At 42.5% G+C, this 12,666-nt stretch overlaps 1 protein-coding gene across 6 annotated transcripts in view; it reads left to right on the top strand.

Moving 5' to 3' along the window:
• The window catches only part of MARVELD2 (MARVEL domain containing 2), a 28,052-nt gene extending 16,911 nt beyond the window's left edge, over window positions 1-11,141 (top strand). For all 6 annotated transcript variants that reach the window (XM_024756210.1, XM_024756206.1, XM_024756209.1 and 3 more), the window contains 4 exons: window positions 579-727; window positions 5,391-5,562; window positions 8,692-8,742; window positions 9,718-11,141. In XM_024756210.1, coding sequence (XP_024611978.1) covers window positions 579-727; window positions 5,391-5,562; window positions 8,692-8,742; window positions 9,718-9,840 — 495 coding nt within the window. In that variant the 3' untranslated portion in view covers window positions 9,841-11,141. The remainder of the gene's footprint in view (window positions 1-578; window positions 728-5,390; window positions 5,563-8,691; window positions 8,743-9,717) is intronic.
• The last annotated feature ends 1,525 nt before the right edge of the window (window positions 11,142-12,666 follow it).

Raw genomic sequence — 12,666 nt, 5'->3', positions numbered from 1 at the left:
TTTTTGCGGTATGCGGGCCTCTCACTGTTGTGGCCTCTCCCGCCGCGGAGCACAGGCTCTGGACACACAGGCTTAGTGGCTATGGCTCACAGGCCCAGCCGCATGTGGGATCTTCCCAGACCGGGGCATGAACCCGTGTCCCCTGCATTGGCAGGCGGACTCTCAACCACTGCGCCACCAGGGAAGCCCGACTTGTTCCATTTTTATCGCTGAATTTCTTACTTTGAACTACATTTTCTGTTCTTTTATAGTTAGTTGGGGTATACGTCTTAAATGTACTTAAGATACATTTACCATTTCATCATCCACCTTTGATGATCCCACAACTGGGATTAGAGGGTGTTTAATCTATTATATACTCTCGTAGCTCACTGTTTCCCCTTAACTGTTACAGAAGTGTTCTGAACAACTCTGTGACTATAAAACACGTAATTCTTAAGGGAAATTGTTGATTGCAGTCTCTACTCTTCTTCCTCCTGCTCCCACCCCCCAGGTTTCTTCTAAGAATAAAGTTGGGATTTTTGTTTGTTCTTCTGCCTTCATTTATAAATAAATCCTCTTTTTCTCTCTAACTGTAGTGTGACATGGCCACCGGTTGTGACAGACAGAGAGACCAAGAAGTTAATTTTAAAGAACTGAGAGCAACAAAAATGAAACCTGAGCTACTGAGTGGACATATCCCTGCTGGCCACATCCCGAAACCAATCGTGATGCCAGACTATGTGGCGTGAGTATCTACCTAAGTCCTTCTTCAAGGTAAAAATAGAGAGGTTCCATTTGGGTTTTCTCTTTTCTGTTTGTCTACAAGTTAATACTCTGCTTAAAGTCAATTATATTTGAACAGTTGTTTGTTTCCTGGGAGTAGTATATTGAATTGAAGGTACAGTATGGTCGTTGAGGAATAAGCTAATAAGCTGATTTCCTATTCCTCTTGTTTTAGTGAAAAAGTTATCACTTCAGTTTATTTTTTTTCTTGTTTTAGTGAAAAAGTTATCACTTCAGTTTATTTTTTTTCTTCCAGTTTTATTGAGATATAATTGACCTATAGCAATGTATAAGTTTGAAATGTACAGCATAATGATTTGACTTACATGCATCCTGAAATGATTATCACAGTAGGTTTAGTGACCATCCATCATCTCATATAGATAAAAAATTAAAGAAATAGAAAAAAAATATTTTCCTTGTGATGAGAACTCTTAGGATTTACTCTCTTAACTTTCATATGTAACATACAGCAGCGTTAATTATACTTTTCATGTACATTACATCGCTAATATTTATCTTATAACTGGAAGTTTATAGGTTTTGACTACCTTCATCCAATTCCCTCTCCCCCTACTTCCTCCCCCTGCCTCTGGTAACCACACATCTGATCCCTTTTTCTATGAGTTTGTCTGTTTGTTTTTGAAGTATAATTGACCTACAGCACTGTTAGTTCCTGTATATTTCTATACATTTCAAAATCATCCCCAGGATAACTCTGGTTATTATCTGTCACCGTACAAAGATATTACATAGTTATTGACTATATTCCCCATACTGTACATGTTGTACCTGTGACTCATTTATTTTGCATCTGAAAGTTTTTACCTCTTAATCTCCCTCACCTATTGCTTCACTTCCCCCACCCCCCACCCCTCTGGCAACCACCTGTTTGTTCTCTGTACCTATGAGTCTGTTTCTGTTTGGTTATGTTTGTTCAGTTATTTTGTTTTCTAGATTCCACATGTAAATGAAATCATACAGTATTTGTCTTTCTCTGTTTGACTTATTTCAGCAAGCATGATACCCTCTATGTCCATCCATATTGTTGCAAATGGCAAGATTTCATTCCTTTTTTTTTTTAACTTTTTACTTTATATTGGAGTACAGCCGATTAACAATGTTGTGATAGTTTCAGGTGCACAGCAAAGGGACTCAGCCATACATATGCATGTATCCATTCTCCCCCAAACTCCCCTCCCATCCAGCCTGCCACACAACATTCATTCTCTTTTATGGCTCAGTAATACTCCTTTCAAACATTCTGTGTCTTTTGATTGGAGCATTTAGTCCATTTACATTTAAAATAATTATTCATAGGTGTGTACATATTGCCATTTTGTTAATTGTTTGGGAGTTGTTTTTATGGTTCTTTTTTGTTCCTTTCTTCTTCTTTTGCTCTCTTCCCTTATGATTTGATGACTATCATTAGTGTTATGTTTGGATTTCTCGCTCTTTTTTGTGTGTGTATCTATTATAGATTTTTAAAAAATATTTATCTATTTATTTGGCCACACCAGGTCTTAGTTGCGGCATGTGGTATCTTCACTGTGGCATGCGGGATCTTTAGTGGCCACATGTGAACTCTTAGTTGCAGTATGCATGTGGGATCTAGTTCCATGACCAGAGATTGAACCTGGGCCTCCTGCATTGGGAGTGTGGAGTCTTAGCCACTGGACCACCAGGGAAGTCCCATCTATTACAGATTTTTGGTTTGGGTTACCATGAGGTTTATACATAGCAAACTGTATATATATATATATGTATCTATCTGTGATTATTTTAAGTTGCTGATCTCTTAAGTTTGAACACATTTTAACAACCCTATATTTTTGCTCTCCATCCCCAGCGTTTACTGTTTTTGACATCAAATTTTACATCTTTTTGTTTTGTGTCTCCCTTAACTACTTATTGGGGATATAGATGACTTTATGACTTCTGTCTTTTAACCTTCCTACTAGCTTTATAACAGAGCTGATTTACTACCTTTACTGTATATTTGCCTTTGCCAATAAGATTTTTCCTTTTGTAATTTTCAGATTTCTAGCTGTGGCCTTTTCTTTTCTACTTAGAGAAGTTCCTTTAACATTTCTTGTAAAGCTGGTTTGGTGGTACTGACTCTTTTATCTTTTGCTTGTCTGTAAAACTTTTGATCTCTCCAACAAATCTGAACAAAAGCCTTGTCAGGTAGAGCAGGGGTCCCCAACCCCAGGGCCGCGGACCAGTACCAGTCCCTGTTAGGAACTGGGCCGCACAGCAGGAGGTGAGGGGTAGGCAAGCGAGCGAAGCTTCATCTGCGGCTCCGCATCGCTCCCCACCACTCACATTACCACCTGACCCATCCCACACCCCCACCCCGTCCATGGAAAAACTGTCTTCCATGAAACTGGTCCCTAGAGCCAAAAAGGGTGGGGACCACTGAGGTAGAGTATTCTTGGTTGTAGGTGTTTCCTTATCATCACTTTAAATATATTATGTCACTTCTTTCTGGCATGCAGAGTTTCTACTGAAAAGTCATGTGATAGCCTTATGCCAGTTCCCTTGTAGTAAATCGTTGCTTTTCCCTTGCTGCCCAGGTTAAGGAAGTTTTCAGATGTTATGTCTCCAAATATGTTCTCTGCCCCTTTCTCTCTCTGTTTGCCTTCTGGGACCCCTGTAATGTGAATGTTAGTATGCATGATGTTGTCCCAGAGTTCTCTTTCTTTTTTTCTTTTCTTTTTTCTGTTCCGCTTGACTCATTTCCACTGCTCTGTCTTCCAGTTAGCTGATCCACTGCTCTGTGTCGTCGAATCTACTCTTGATTCCTTTTAGTATATTTTTCATTTTAGTTACTGTATTCTTCAGCTGTGCTTAATATGTCTTTTTATTTTTTCACTCTGTGTTTAAAACTTTTAACTTCTCACTCTGTTCATCCATTCTTCTCCCAAGTTCTTTGAACATCTTTACAAGTATTATTGGGTAGTTTGCCTATTTCCACTTTACTTGGTTTTTCTGGAGTTTTATCGTGTTGCTTCACTTGGAACATAATTGCCTGTAGCCTAATTTTGCCTAATTTGCTGTTTTATTTCTGTGTGTTTGGTAGGTTGGTTTTGTTTCTCGACCTTGGAGAAGTGGCCTTTTGTAGAAGACGTCCTGTGTGTCCCAGCAGCTCACTCCCTTCTGGTCACCAGGGCTATATGCTCTAAGGGTGTCCCCTATGTGGGCTGCATGGGTCCTTCTGTTGTGGCAGGCTGACTACTGTGGGTGGTCTGATAGGCATGGCCAGCCCCCAGTCCTGTTGGTTGCCAGGCCCTGCCTTGTGTGGAGGCTACCAGCCACTGGTGGGTGGAGCTGGGTCGTAAGGTTGCTGTCTATGGAGTCCTGAGGGGTCCCAGGGCTAGTGCTGGTCCATGGATGGGCAGAGCTGGTTTCCAAGGTTGGTGGTTGCAGGCCTGGGGATCCCATATCTAGTGTCAGCCTGCTTGAGTGAGACCGGTTCCTGACATGGCTGGCTGTGTGGGGTCCAGGTGTCTCAAAGCTGGTGTCAGATCCCAGGGCAGCTGGCTTAGGGGCCCAGAGTGTCTCAGCGCTGACGTTGGCCTTCTGGTGGGTGTGCTGGCGTCTGGGGGTCCTGTGACTTCAGCCTGCTGGTAGACAGGGCTGGGACCCAGGGGATCCTGGGGCTAGTACCAGCCCGCTGGTCGATGGGGCCAGGTCCTGGGGTCCTGGAGCTAGTGCTGGCCCACTGGTGGTAATGTGGTGGGCAGAGCTGGGTCCTGGGGTCTCTGGCTGCAGGGCCCAGGCGTCCCAGAGCTGGTGTTGGTCCTCTGGTGGATGAGATCCTGGCCCCATCCACCAGGGGGATCAGGGGATCTTAAGACAGCTGGCCTCTTGGTGGGTGGCACTGTGTCCCCACCTGACTAGCTGCTTGGCCTGAGGGATCCCCGTACTGGTGCTGACAGGCTGGTGGGCAGGGCCCAGTCCCTTTGCCAGCAAGCTAGCGGGAGGATTACCGAATGGCGCCTGCCAGCACCAGTGTCCTCTGGTAGAATGAGCTCCCCAACATAGCTACTGTCAGTGTCTGTGTCCCCAGGGTGAGCTCCAGTGGCCTCCTGCCTCTGCAGGAGGCTCTCCAGGATCAACAGGTGGGTCTGACCCAGGCTCCTTTCAGATCACTGCTTCTGCTTTGGGTCCTGGAGCGTGTGAGATTTTGTGTGCGCCCTGTAAGGGTGGAGTCTCTATTTCCCACAGCCCTCAGAGTCCCGAAAGTCAGCCCTGATGACCTTCAAAACCAAACATTCTCGGGGCTTGTCTTCCCAGTGCTGGGGAGCCCAGTGTGGGGCTTAGACACCTCACTCATTGGGGAGACCCTCTGCACTTGCAATTATCCTCCCATTTGTGGGTCACCCACCCAAGGGTATGGGTCTTGACTATACCATGTCTCTACCCTCCTATCCATCTGGTGGTGCCTACTTTATATCTTTAATTGTAGAAGATATCTTCTGCTAGCCATCCAGTCTTTCTCATCAGTAGTTGCTCTGTAGATAGTTGTAACTTGGGCGTGCCCGTGGGAGGAGGTGGGCTCAGGGTCTTCCTCCTCTGCCATCTTGGCCACACCTCAACTTTGGTTTATTTTTTTTCCTCAGGAAATACCCTATGATTCAGACGGATGATGAACGAGAACGCTATAAAGCTGTGTTCCAGGACCAGTTTTCAGAGTACAAAGAGCTCTCTGCAGAAGTTCAAGCCGTCTTGAAGAAGTTTGATGAGCTGGATGCAGTGATGAGCAGATTGCCACATCGTTCAGAAAACCAGCAGGTGAGTGCCTGCAGCTGCTGGGGAGGAGTTCTGATAGCGGAAGGATGAACTCTGACTTCGTCTGAAGTGTAGAGAAGGCATGACCATCTGCATCTGCTATCTAGGAAGCTCACTGGCAGGGTGACAGTTCAAAATATATAATTTAATGTCTTTTGCCTTCAATTATTAAACAGTATTTTATTTTCTTACTTAAGTAAAGTATAAATTTGCCTAACATACATACTGGGTCAATCAGGGTCCCGAAGGAGACAGATAGCATACTCTAAGGTAATTTGAGGAATTTTTATTTAGGTAATTTGAGGAAGGTTTATTCACAAATGGTGGACGGGGGTGTAGAGGAGCTGCCAGTGGCCATGCATTCTCCAGGGTAAGTCACAGCCAAGCAGTTAGCACCCCAAGCCCAGAGAGCACAGTGGGTAGGGACGGAGAGTGGATCTGAGGCTGCATACATGAGCTCCAAGGCTCATGCTTCAGACCAATAACTGTGATTATGGCAGAGAGGAAAACGAGGGTGGAGATGGCAGTCATAGGGGACTGAAGTGTTTTCTCTAATGTTCTGTTTTTTTCTTCACATTTTAATATCTGGGAAATCAGGATGCCCTCATAATCAATGGCATTTTTTACCTGACATATATTTTGTCATTGAGAAATAATTCGCATACCATAAAATTCACTGCTTTTAAGTGTACAATTCAGTGGGTTTTAGTATTTTCACAAAGGAGTATAACGATTACCACTGTAATTCCAGAACATTTTCATCACCCCCCAAGAAATAACCCATACCCGTTAGCACTTTTTCCCCATTTCCCCTCTCTCCAACCACTGACAACTACTAATGTACTTTCTGTCTGTATGGGTAAATGCAGTGATATAATATGTGGCCTCGTGTCTGGCTTCTTTTGCTTAGCATCATGTTTTCAAGGTTCATCTGTGTGTCAAGAATCAATATTTCATTATTTTTTGTGGTGAAATAATATTCCATTGTATGAATATACCACATTTTTTTATCCATTTATCAGATGATGGACAGTGGGTTGTTTCCCCTTTTTTTTGTTTGTTTCCACTTTTTGGCTATTATAAATAATGCTGCTATGAACATTTGTGTGTAATATCCTATCCTTTTTAAAGAGAATGTATTCATCTAATCTATCTGTGTAATTGAAATTTTAAAAACATACAGCATTTTTTAGTAAATGTCAAACGTATGTATATATAATATATACACACATTTTTTATATAGATAGATAGATAGATTCTTCTCCTGAGACCTGCATTAGTTGGGCATCTTTGTTTTGACCAGACCTTTAAGTGTACATTTAAATGAGTTGTAATTACAAGTCCTCTAAGCCAAATGTATAGAGTAGTGACATTTTCCCAGTCTTGGAGTGATGGAAGGGTGTTGGCTAAGAGATGCCAGTACCAGGCAGCAGGAGAAATCCAGCACATACTGCAGGTTCAGGGTCAGTTAGTACCATTTGGAGAACAAGCAAGGTCCACAGGTCCAAGAAGGGTGACCAAGTTTAGATGCCCTCAAAGGAGTGCAGGAAAGAAGGAGCAGGCACCAAGCGTCTGGATCACCACAGGTTGGGAAGAGCAAGCTGGTTAACAGACATAACGCTGAGAAACCTGAACGTGACATGTGGCCTTTGAGCCCAGGCCCAGAGGCGTCGGTTGTGTAGGCTGTGTATGTGTGGGCAAGGGCTCAGGCTTGTGGTGTGCGATTGGGGGTGGGAGGGTCCTGATTACAGCAGGTGCTGAGAAACCTAGTCCTCCCACAGTCCTCCCACACAATCTCACAATAGTCATTTCCTTTGGTTTTCAGCATGGCTTGGCAAGTAAGTAGCTAAATGACAGCCAAATGTAGTTAGTCTCGGTGTCTCCTCCAGGCCTTATCTAAAGTGGAGATATCAGTTGTATCACAAAAGTGAACTTCTGCGCAGCCACAGGCTGAGTTTTGCGGTGGGCAAGAGTCTGCCGGCAAGGCTTACTCGTCCCCTAGCGCATCCCCAGGGAAGTGTCTCTGTGCCCAGTGGGCCTGCTGGGGGCATGGGTTCTCACACACACCTGCTCATGCACCCGTGAAAAATTAAACCATCACATGACTTTTCTAAGCCCATCCAATAGGAGTTTTGCTCAAAATAATCTCTCCGGTCCTCACCCTCCTAATTCAGTCTCTCTGACCGACTCTAGGATAGATTTTTACAGCTCTCATCTCTGCCTGCGTCTCCAGCACAGCACCCCTGCCCCCAGGCAGCTAGTTCATTCCCAGGCCAGGACCTGTTAATGTAGATGACAACTGAATAACCAGGTTCATCTCACTGATGGCAAGCAGTCAAAACACAAACAATACTCATGATCTTAGTGTGTAAAAAACATTGAAGAGTTAAAATATATTGGGAAAAGGATGTGGATTTGTGATGGAAAGTGTTCTCAGGGGAAGCTTTTAGAACATAAATTATTACATTTTATTTTGTACTTATTAGGTGTACAGTGCTTTGCAATCTCCAAAGCATAGGTTTACCTGGATAAATGAGGGCATTGCTCTAGTAACCTGTTTCCTTTGGATAGACTGTTCAGTCCTCTAACAAATTTCATATTTATTATTAAACGTAGAATAAAGTTGGAAGGAGCCTCATATTAGCTATTTCCAAAAGTTGAATAGTCTCAACTTGCCAAAGGGGATGAAAATGCTACCTAATTATAGCTAATGTGGTTATTCTGTGCCAAGCACTTTAGAAGGATCATTTCAAATAAATGAACTTTCTCACAACACTATGAGATAGTTATGGTTATTATTCCCATTTTACTGATAAGGAAACCAAGTCTTACGGTAAAGAGCTTGCCCAAGTCACACCGCCAGCAAGCAGTGGCACTGGAACTCGGTCCAGGTTTTACACGAGCAGGGGCCTCGCCCTATTGTTCATCCCTGGATCTCAGGGCCTGACCAAGAGTAAGCCCTCAAATATTTATCCAGTGAGTTGAATTTGTTCGTGTATGAATATTTTCATTATAGTCTTAGGTAAAAATTGTTTTCTGTTCTTATGCCCACTGTACTCTTGAGACATTCTTGAGATATGATGTGAGTAACTGCAAGTATTTTCGTTCACATATACAGTATATTATTTTTAGGAACATGAGAGAATTTCAAGAGTCCATGAAGAGTTTAAGAAAAAAAGGAATGTGAGTAAAACCATTTTCTTCTTTAAAGTGTATTCTTATCCAGGTACAGTGGTGACAGCTGACAGATTTTAGATTCTTGCAGCTAAAGTAGTTCTTTTTTTGTATTTCTTAAGATGCTACTTGTTAGGGACCATGGGTGGCTGCTGGGTGCCTTTTTTTTTTTTTAATTTACCTTTTGGCTGCGTTGGGTGTTCGTTGCTCTGCGTGCAGTCTTTCTCGAGTTGCAGCGAGTGGGGTCTACTCTTCATTGCAGTGCACAGGCTTCTCATTGTGGTGGCTTTTCTTGTTGCAGAGTGCAGGCTTCAGTAGTTGCAGCACACGGGCTCAGTAGTTACGACACGTGGGCCCTAGAGCACACAGGTTTCAGTAGTTGCGGCGTGTGGGCTCAGTAGTTGTGGCGCACAGGCTTAGTTGCTCTGCGGCATGTGGGATCTTCCCGGACCAGGGCCGAACCCATGTCCTCTGCACTGGCAGGCAGATTCTTAAACCCTGAGCCACCAGGGAAGCCCCTGGGTGCCTTTTCTTCTCGTCTCTGTCCTGAATACATTCTGCTGTGTCCTGATTTAGGAACCCAGGGAAATGAGCACCCATATAGAGCTCTTCACCCACATTTCATTCACAAAGATTAAGTTCTTTTACAGGTTTCTAATTCCATCCTTAACTTAATTGCACAAATTAGTAGAGGATGGAGGGAGCTTTTATTAATCCATTAATTACTTTTTAATGTATTTTAATACTCAAGGGCGCCTCAGCTCTCTACTTCGACTCAATTTCGCTGTGAACCAAAAGCTTCTAAAAAATAAAATCCACTGAAAAAAATGTAGAGAGCTTACCTGTTATTCTTGTTAGGCAGATTTTGAAATCTGCCACAGGAAAATCTGCTATGAAAGGTCATTTTCTGGGTGATAATGTGTGTTTCTGTGTTTTTTGCTGAGGAAGCCAGAGGCTGAGATAATAGCTATGTTTCTTTTCTAGGATCCTACATTTCTGGAAAAAAAAGAACGCTGTGATTATCTGAAGAATAAACTTTCTCACATAAAGCAGAGGATTCAAGAATATGATAAAGTAATGAATTGGGATGTAGAGGGTTATTCTTAAAACTTATTTGAAACCACTTTTTTATATCAAGCTTCATATTTATTTACTGTCTTTTTTTATGCTCGTCTCTGTGATAGAGAAGCAAATGCCTCCTGAATCAGCTTGTAGTTGGTTTAGCTGGTATGTCAAGTTAAAACAGTATGTGATTGCATTTCAGACATTTCAAAACAAATTCAAATTTACTAAGGGCCTTTACTAAGGGTGGAAGAAATTCTAGATTCATCTGTGTACAATTTATATTTATCTTGTTAAAATTAATTTAAGCATTGTGTCCTTGTGTTTGATGATCAAGTGGAGTGTCAATTCTGGTGCTGCTTTTTCCTTTTTTACTTAGGCCATTTCCTGGGATTCTTTTAGGACAAATTTCTCTTCCTAGCCAAAGATGTCATTTCTGCCCTTGAAAGGGGTTTGAATTCACCATTTTGAAGCCTTATGATCTTGGGCGAGTTGTTTAATCTGCCTGTGCCTATTGCCTCATCTGTAAAATGGGGCTCATCATAGGACCTACCTCCTAGGGTTGTTATGAGGATCAAATGAGTCAATATTCGTAAAGCACTTAGAACAGAGCCTGGCACATTTGTAAGCACTGCATTAGTGTTTGTGAACTCTATAGACGTGTTTGTGGAATGAATAAACTACATAGAATAAGTCTCAAGGAAAGAACCTTAAAGAGCAAGTCCAGCCAGCTAAACCAAGGCCGTGGCCTCATGACTTTCTTTTTTTTGTGCTGTAAATAAATCTTACACACGTCGCCTTAAGCAGATGCTTCCCTGTGGCGCTGTGCCTACTGGGGTCCAGTGCAGCCTTCTTATCTTTAATCAGCATCACTGTGCACATTTCTCAACGTCCCCACAGCCCAGCCCTTCCTGTAAACCTCGAATACAAGGATTGTGTGAATATTGTTGCCATTTCTTTCCTGTTTAGATGTCCATCCTAAGGCCCCATGATGTTGCATCTGCTTAGAATCTCCCTTTGATTTACTGGAATGCTTCATTGTCCCAAGAATCATCTTGGCTTTGAGGCTTTATTCATGAGAAATGTTTTATTTTTCTTAATGTGAACAAGAGACTGCTTTAAAAATGTTTAAAAAAAATCATTGTTATTGGTTCCTATTCAGCAGCACCTGTCTTGTAGATAATTTCCCAGGTGTAGAAATACAATTTCTGCTTCATATAGTTGCCGTTCAAACAATTAATACTGGAGGAATTTTCGAAGTGATGAAACCAAAGAAAAGAATGTGGAAAAGCGAAGGCTGACCAAGTATTGGATACTGAATAAACTTCCTACTTCTTCTTTGTCAATGATATCTTATTTAGTGTATATTGTTACTATTTTCAATCCATGGTTCTCAGACTATGCTTAGGGTGCTGAGAGTCTTAAGAGGTGATACTGAGGAAAGTGTGAGGCTAGGCTCCCTCTGGGCCGCCCCCCAAACTAGAACAGCTGCACGTTCTGTTTTACATATTGAGACCCCATGTTAACATTTCGCATAAGAAGAGCACCCATGCTTTAATAAAAAAAGAAAGATGAGGGGCTTCCCTGGTGGCGCAGTGGTTGAGAGTCCGCCTGCCGATGCAAGGGATACGGGTTTGTGCCCCGGTCCGGGTGGGCCCGTGAGCCATGGCCGCTGAGCCTGCCCATCCGGAGCCTGTGCTCCACAACGGGAGAGGCCACCACAGTGAGAGGCCCGCGAACCGCAAAAAAAAAGAAAGAAAGATGAAATAATAGCAATTTGATGAACTGTAAAGAGATTAATATTGAAATGAAGTGTTAAGGAAATTTGACTTTGTGAAACTTTATTTTACTACAGTTGTAAATGTTAATCTTTGAAGACCAATGTTGTAATACTGATTTTTACAGTTTTTATGTGAATACCTAGGCATATTAAAATTTCAGTCACCTGTTGTTTTGTGTGTATCCTTTATTGTTTACTTTTCTAGCATTCCTGAGTTGACTGGGCATATTCTCCATGATCAGAAAATAAACCGGAAAGTCATTGAAAACTTGTAGATCATGATGCTCAGGTGACTATTTCCTCCTCCCCCATTATTTGCAAGAATTCAAAGTTAAGGCCACTGTTGGTTTCCTCGGGCTGCCTGCCTTAACCAAGTACCACAAGCTTAAAACAACAGAAATGTATTGTCTCACAGTTCTGCAGGCTTGAAGTCTGAAATCAAGGTGTCAGCAGGGCCAACCTCCCTTGAAGCCTGTAGGGGAATCCTTCCCAGTTTCTGGTGGTTTGGGCTGGCAGTCTTTGACATTCCTTAGCTTGTATACATATCGCCCCAAACCTCTGTCTTCACGTGGCCTTCTCCCTGTGCCTCTGTCTTAACAAGGCTATGTTCTTATAAGGACACCAGTCATATTGGATCAGGGACCCACCCTCTCTAGTATGACCTCACCTTAACTAATTACACCTGCAAAGACCCTATGTCCAAATAATGTCACATTCTGAGGTCCCAGAGGTTAGGACTTCAACCCATCTTCTTTGGAGAGGACACAATTCAACCCATAACAGCCACCTTTAGCAAGTTGTGAGATTCAGAAAAAGATAGTTCCCTGTACATTTTTTTTCTCACCTGACTTTTAACATGTATTCTATTTTGAAACTTAATATGAGAAGATATCAGCATATCTAAAACTTGAAAAGAGAAAAGTATATATCCTTCACTCATTCATTTGTCAGTTATGTGCCAAATGCTTTCATTGGCCAGATGTTCTAGCACTGAAGATATGGTAGTCAGTAAAACAGGTAGAGACCCTGAGGTTACTGTCTAACAGAAGGATCTGAATGAGAAGATAAAGGATTGGTGATGAAGTATGCAT

Source organism: Neophocaena asiaeorientalis, unplaced genomic scaffold (assembly GCF_003031525.2).
Source record: "Neophocaena asiaeorientalis asiaeorientalis breed wild unplaced genomic scaffold, Neophocaena_asiaeorientalis_V1.1 scaffold376, whole genome shotgun sequence".
Classification (NCBI taxonomy): Eukaryota; Metazoa; Chordata; class Mammalia; order Artiodactyla; family Phocoenidae; genus Neophocaena; species Neophocaena asiaeorientalis.
This window is presented reverse-complemented; position numbering and strand designations above follow the sequence as displayed.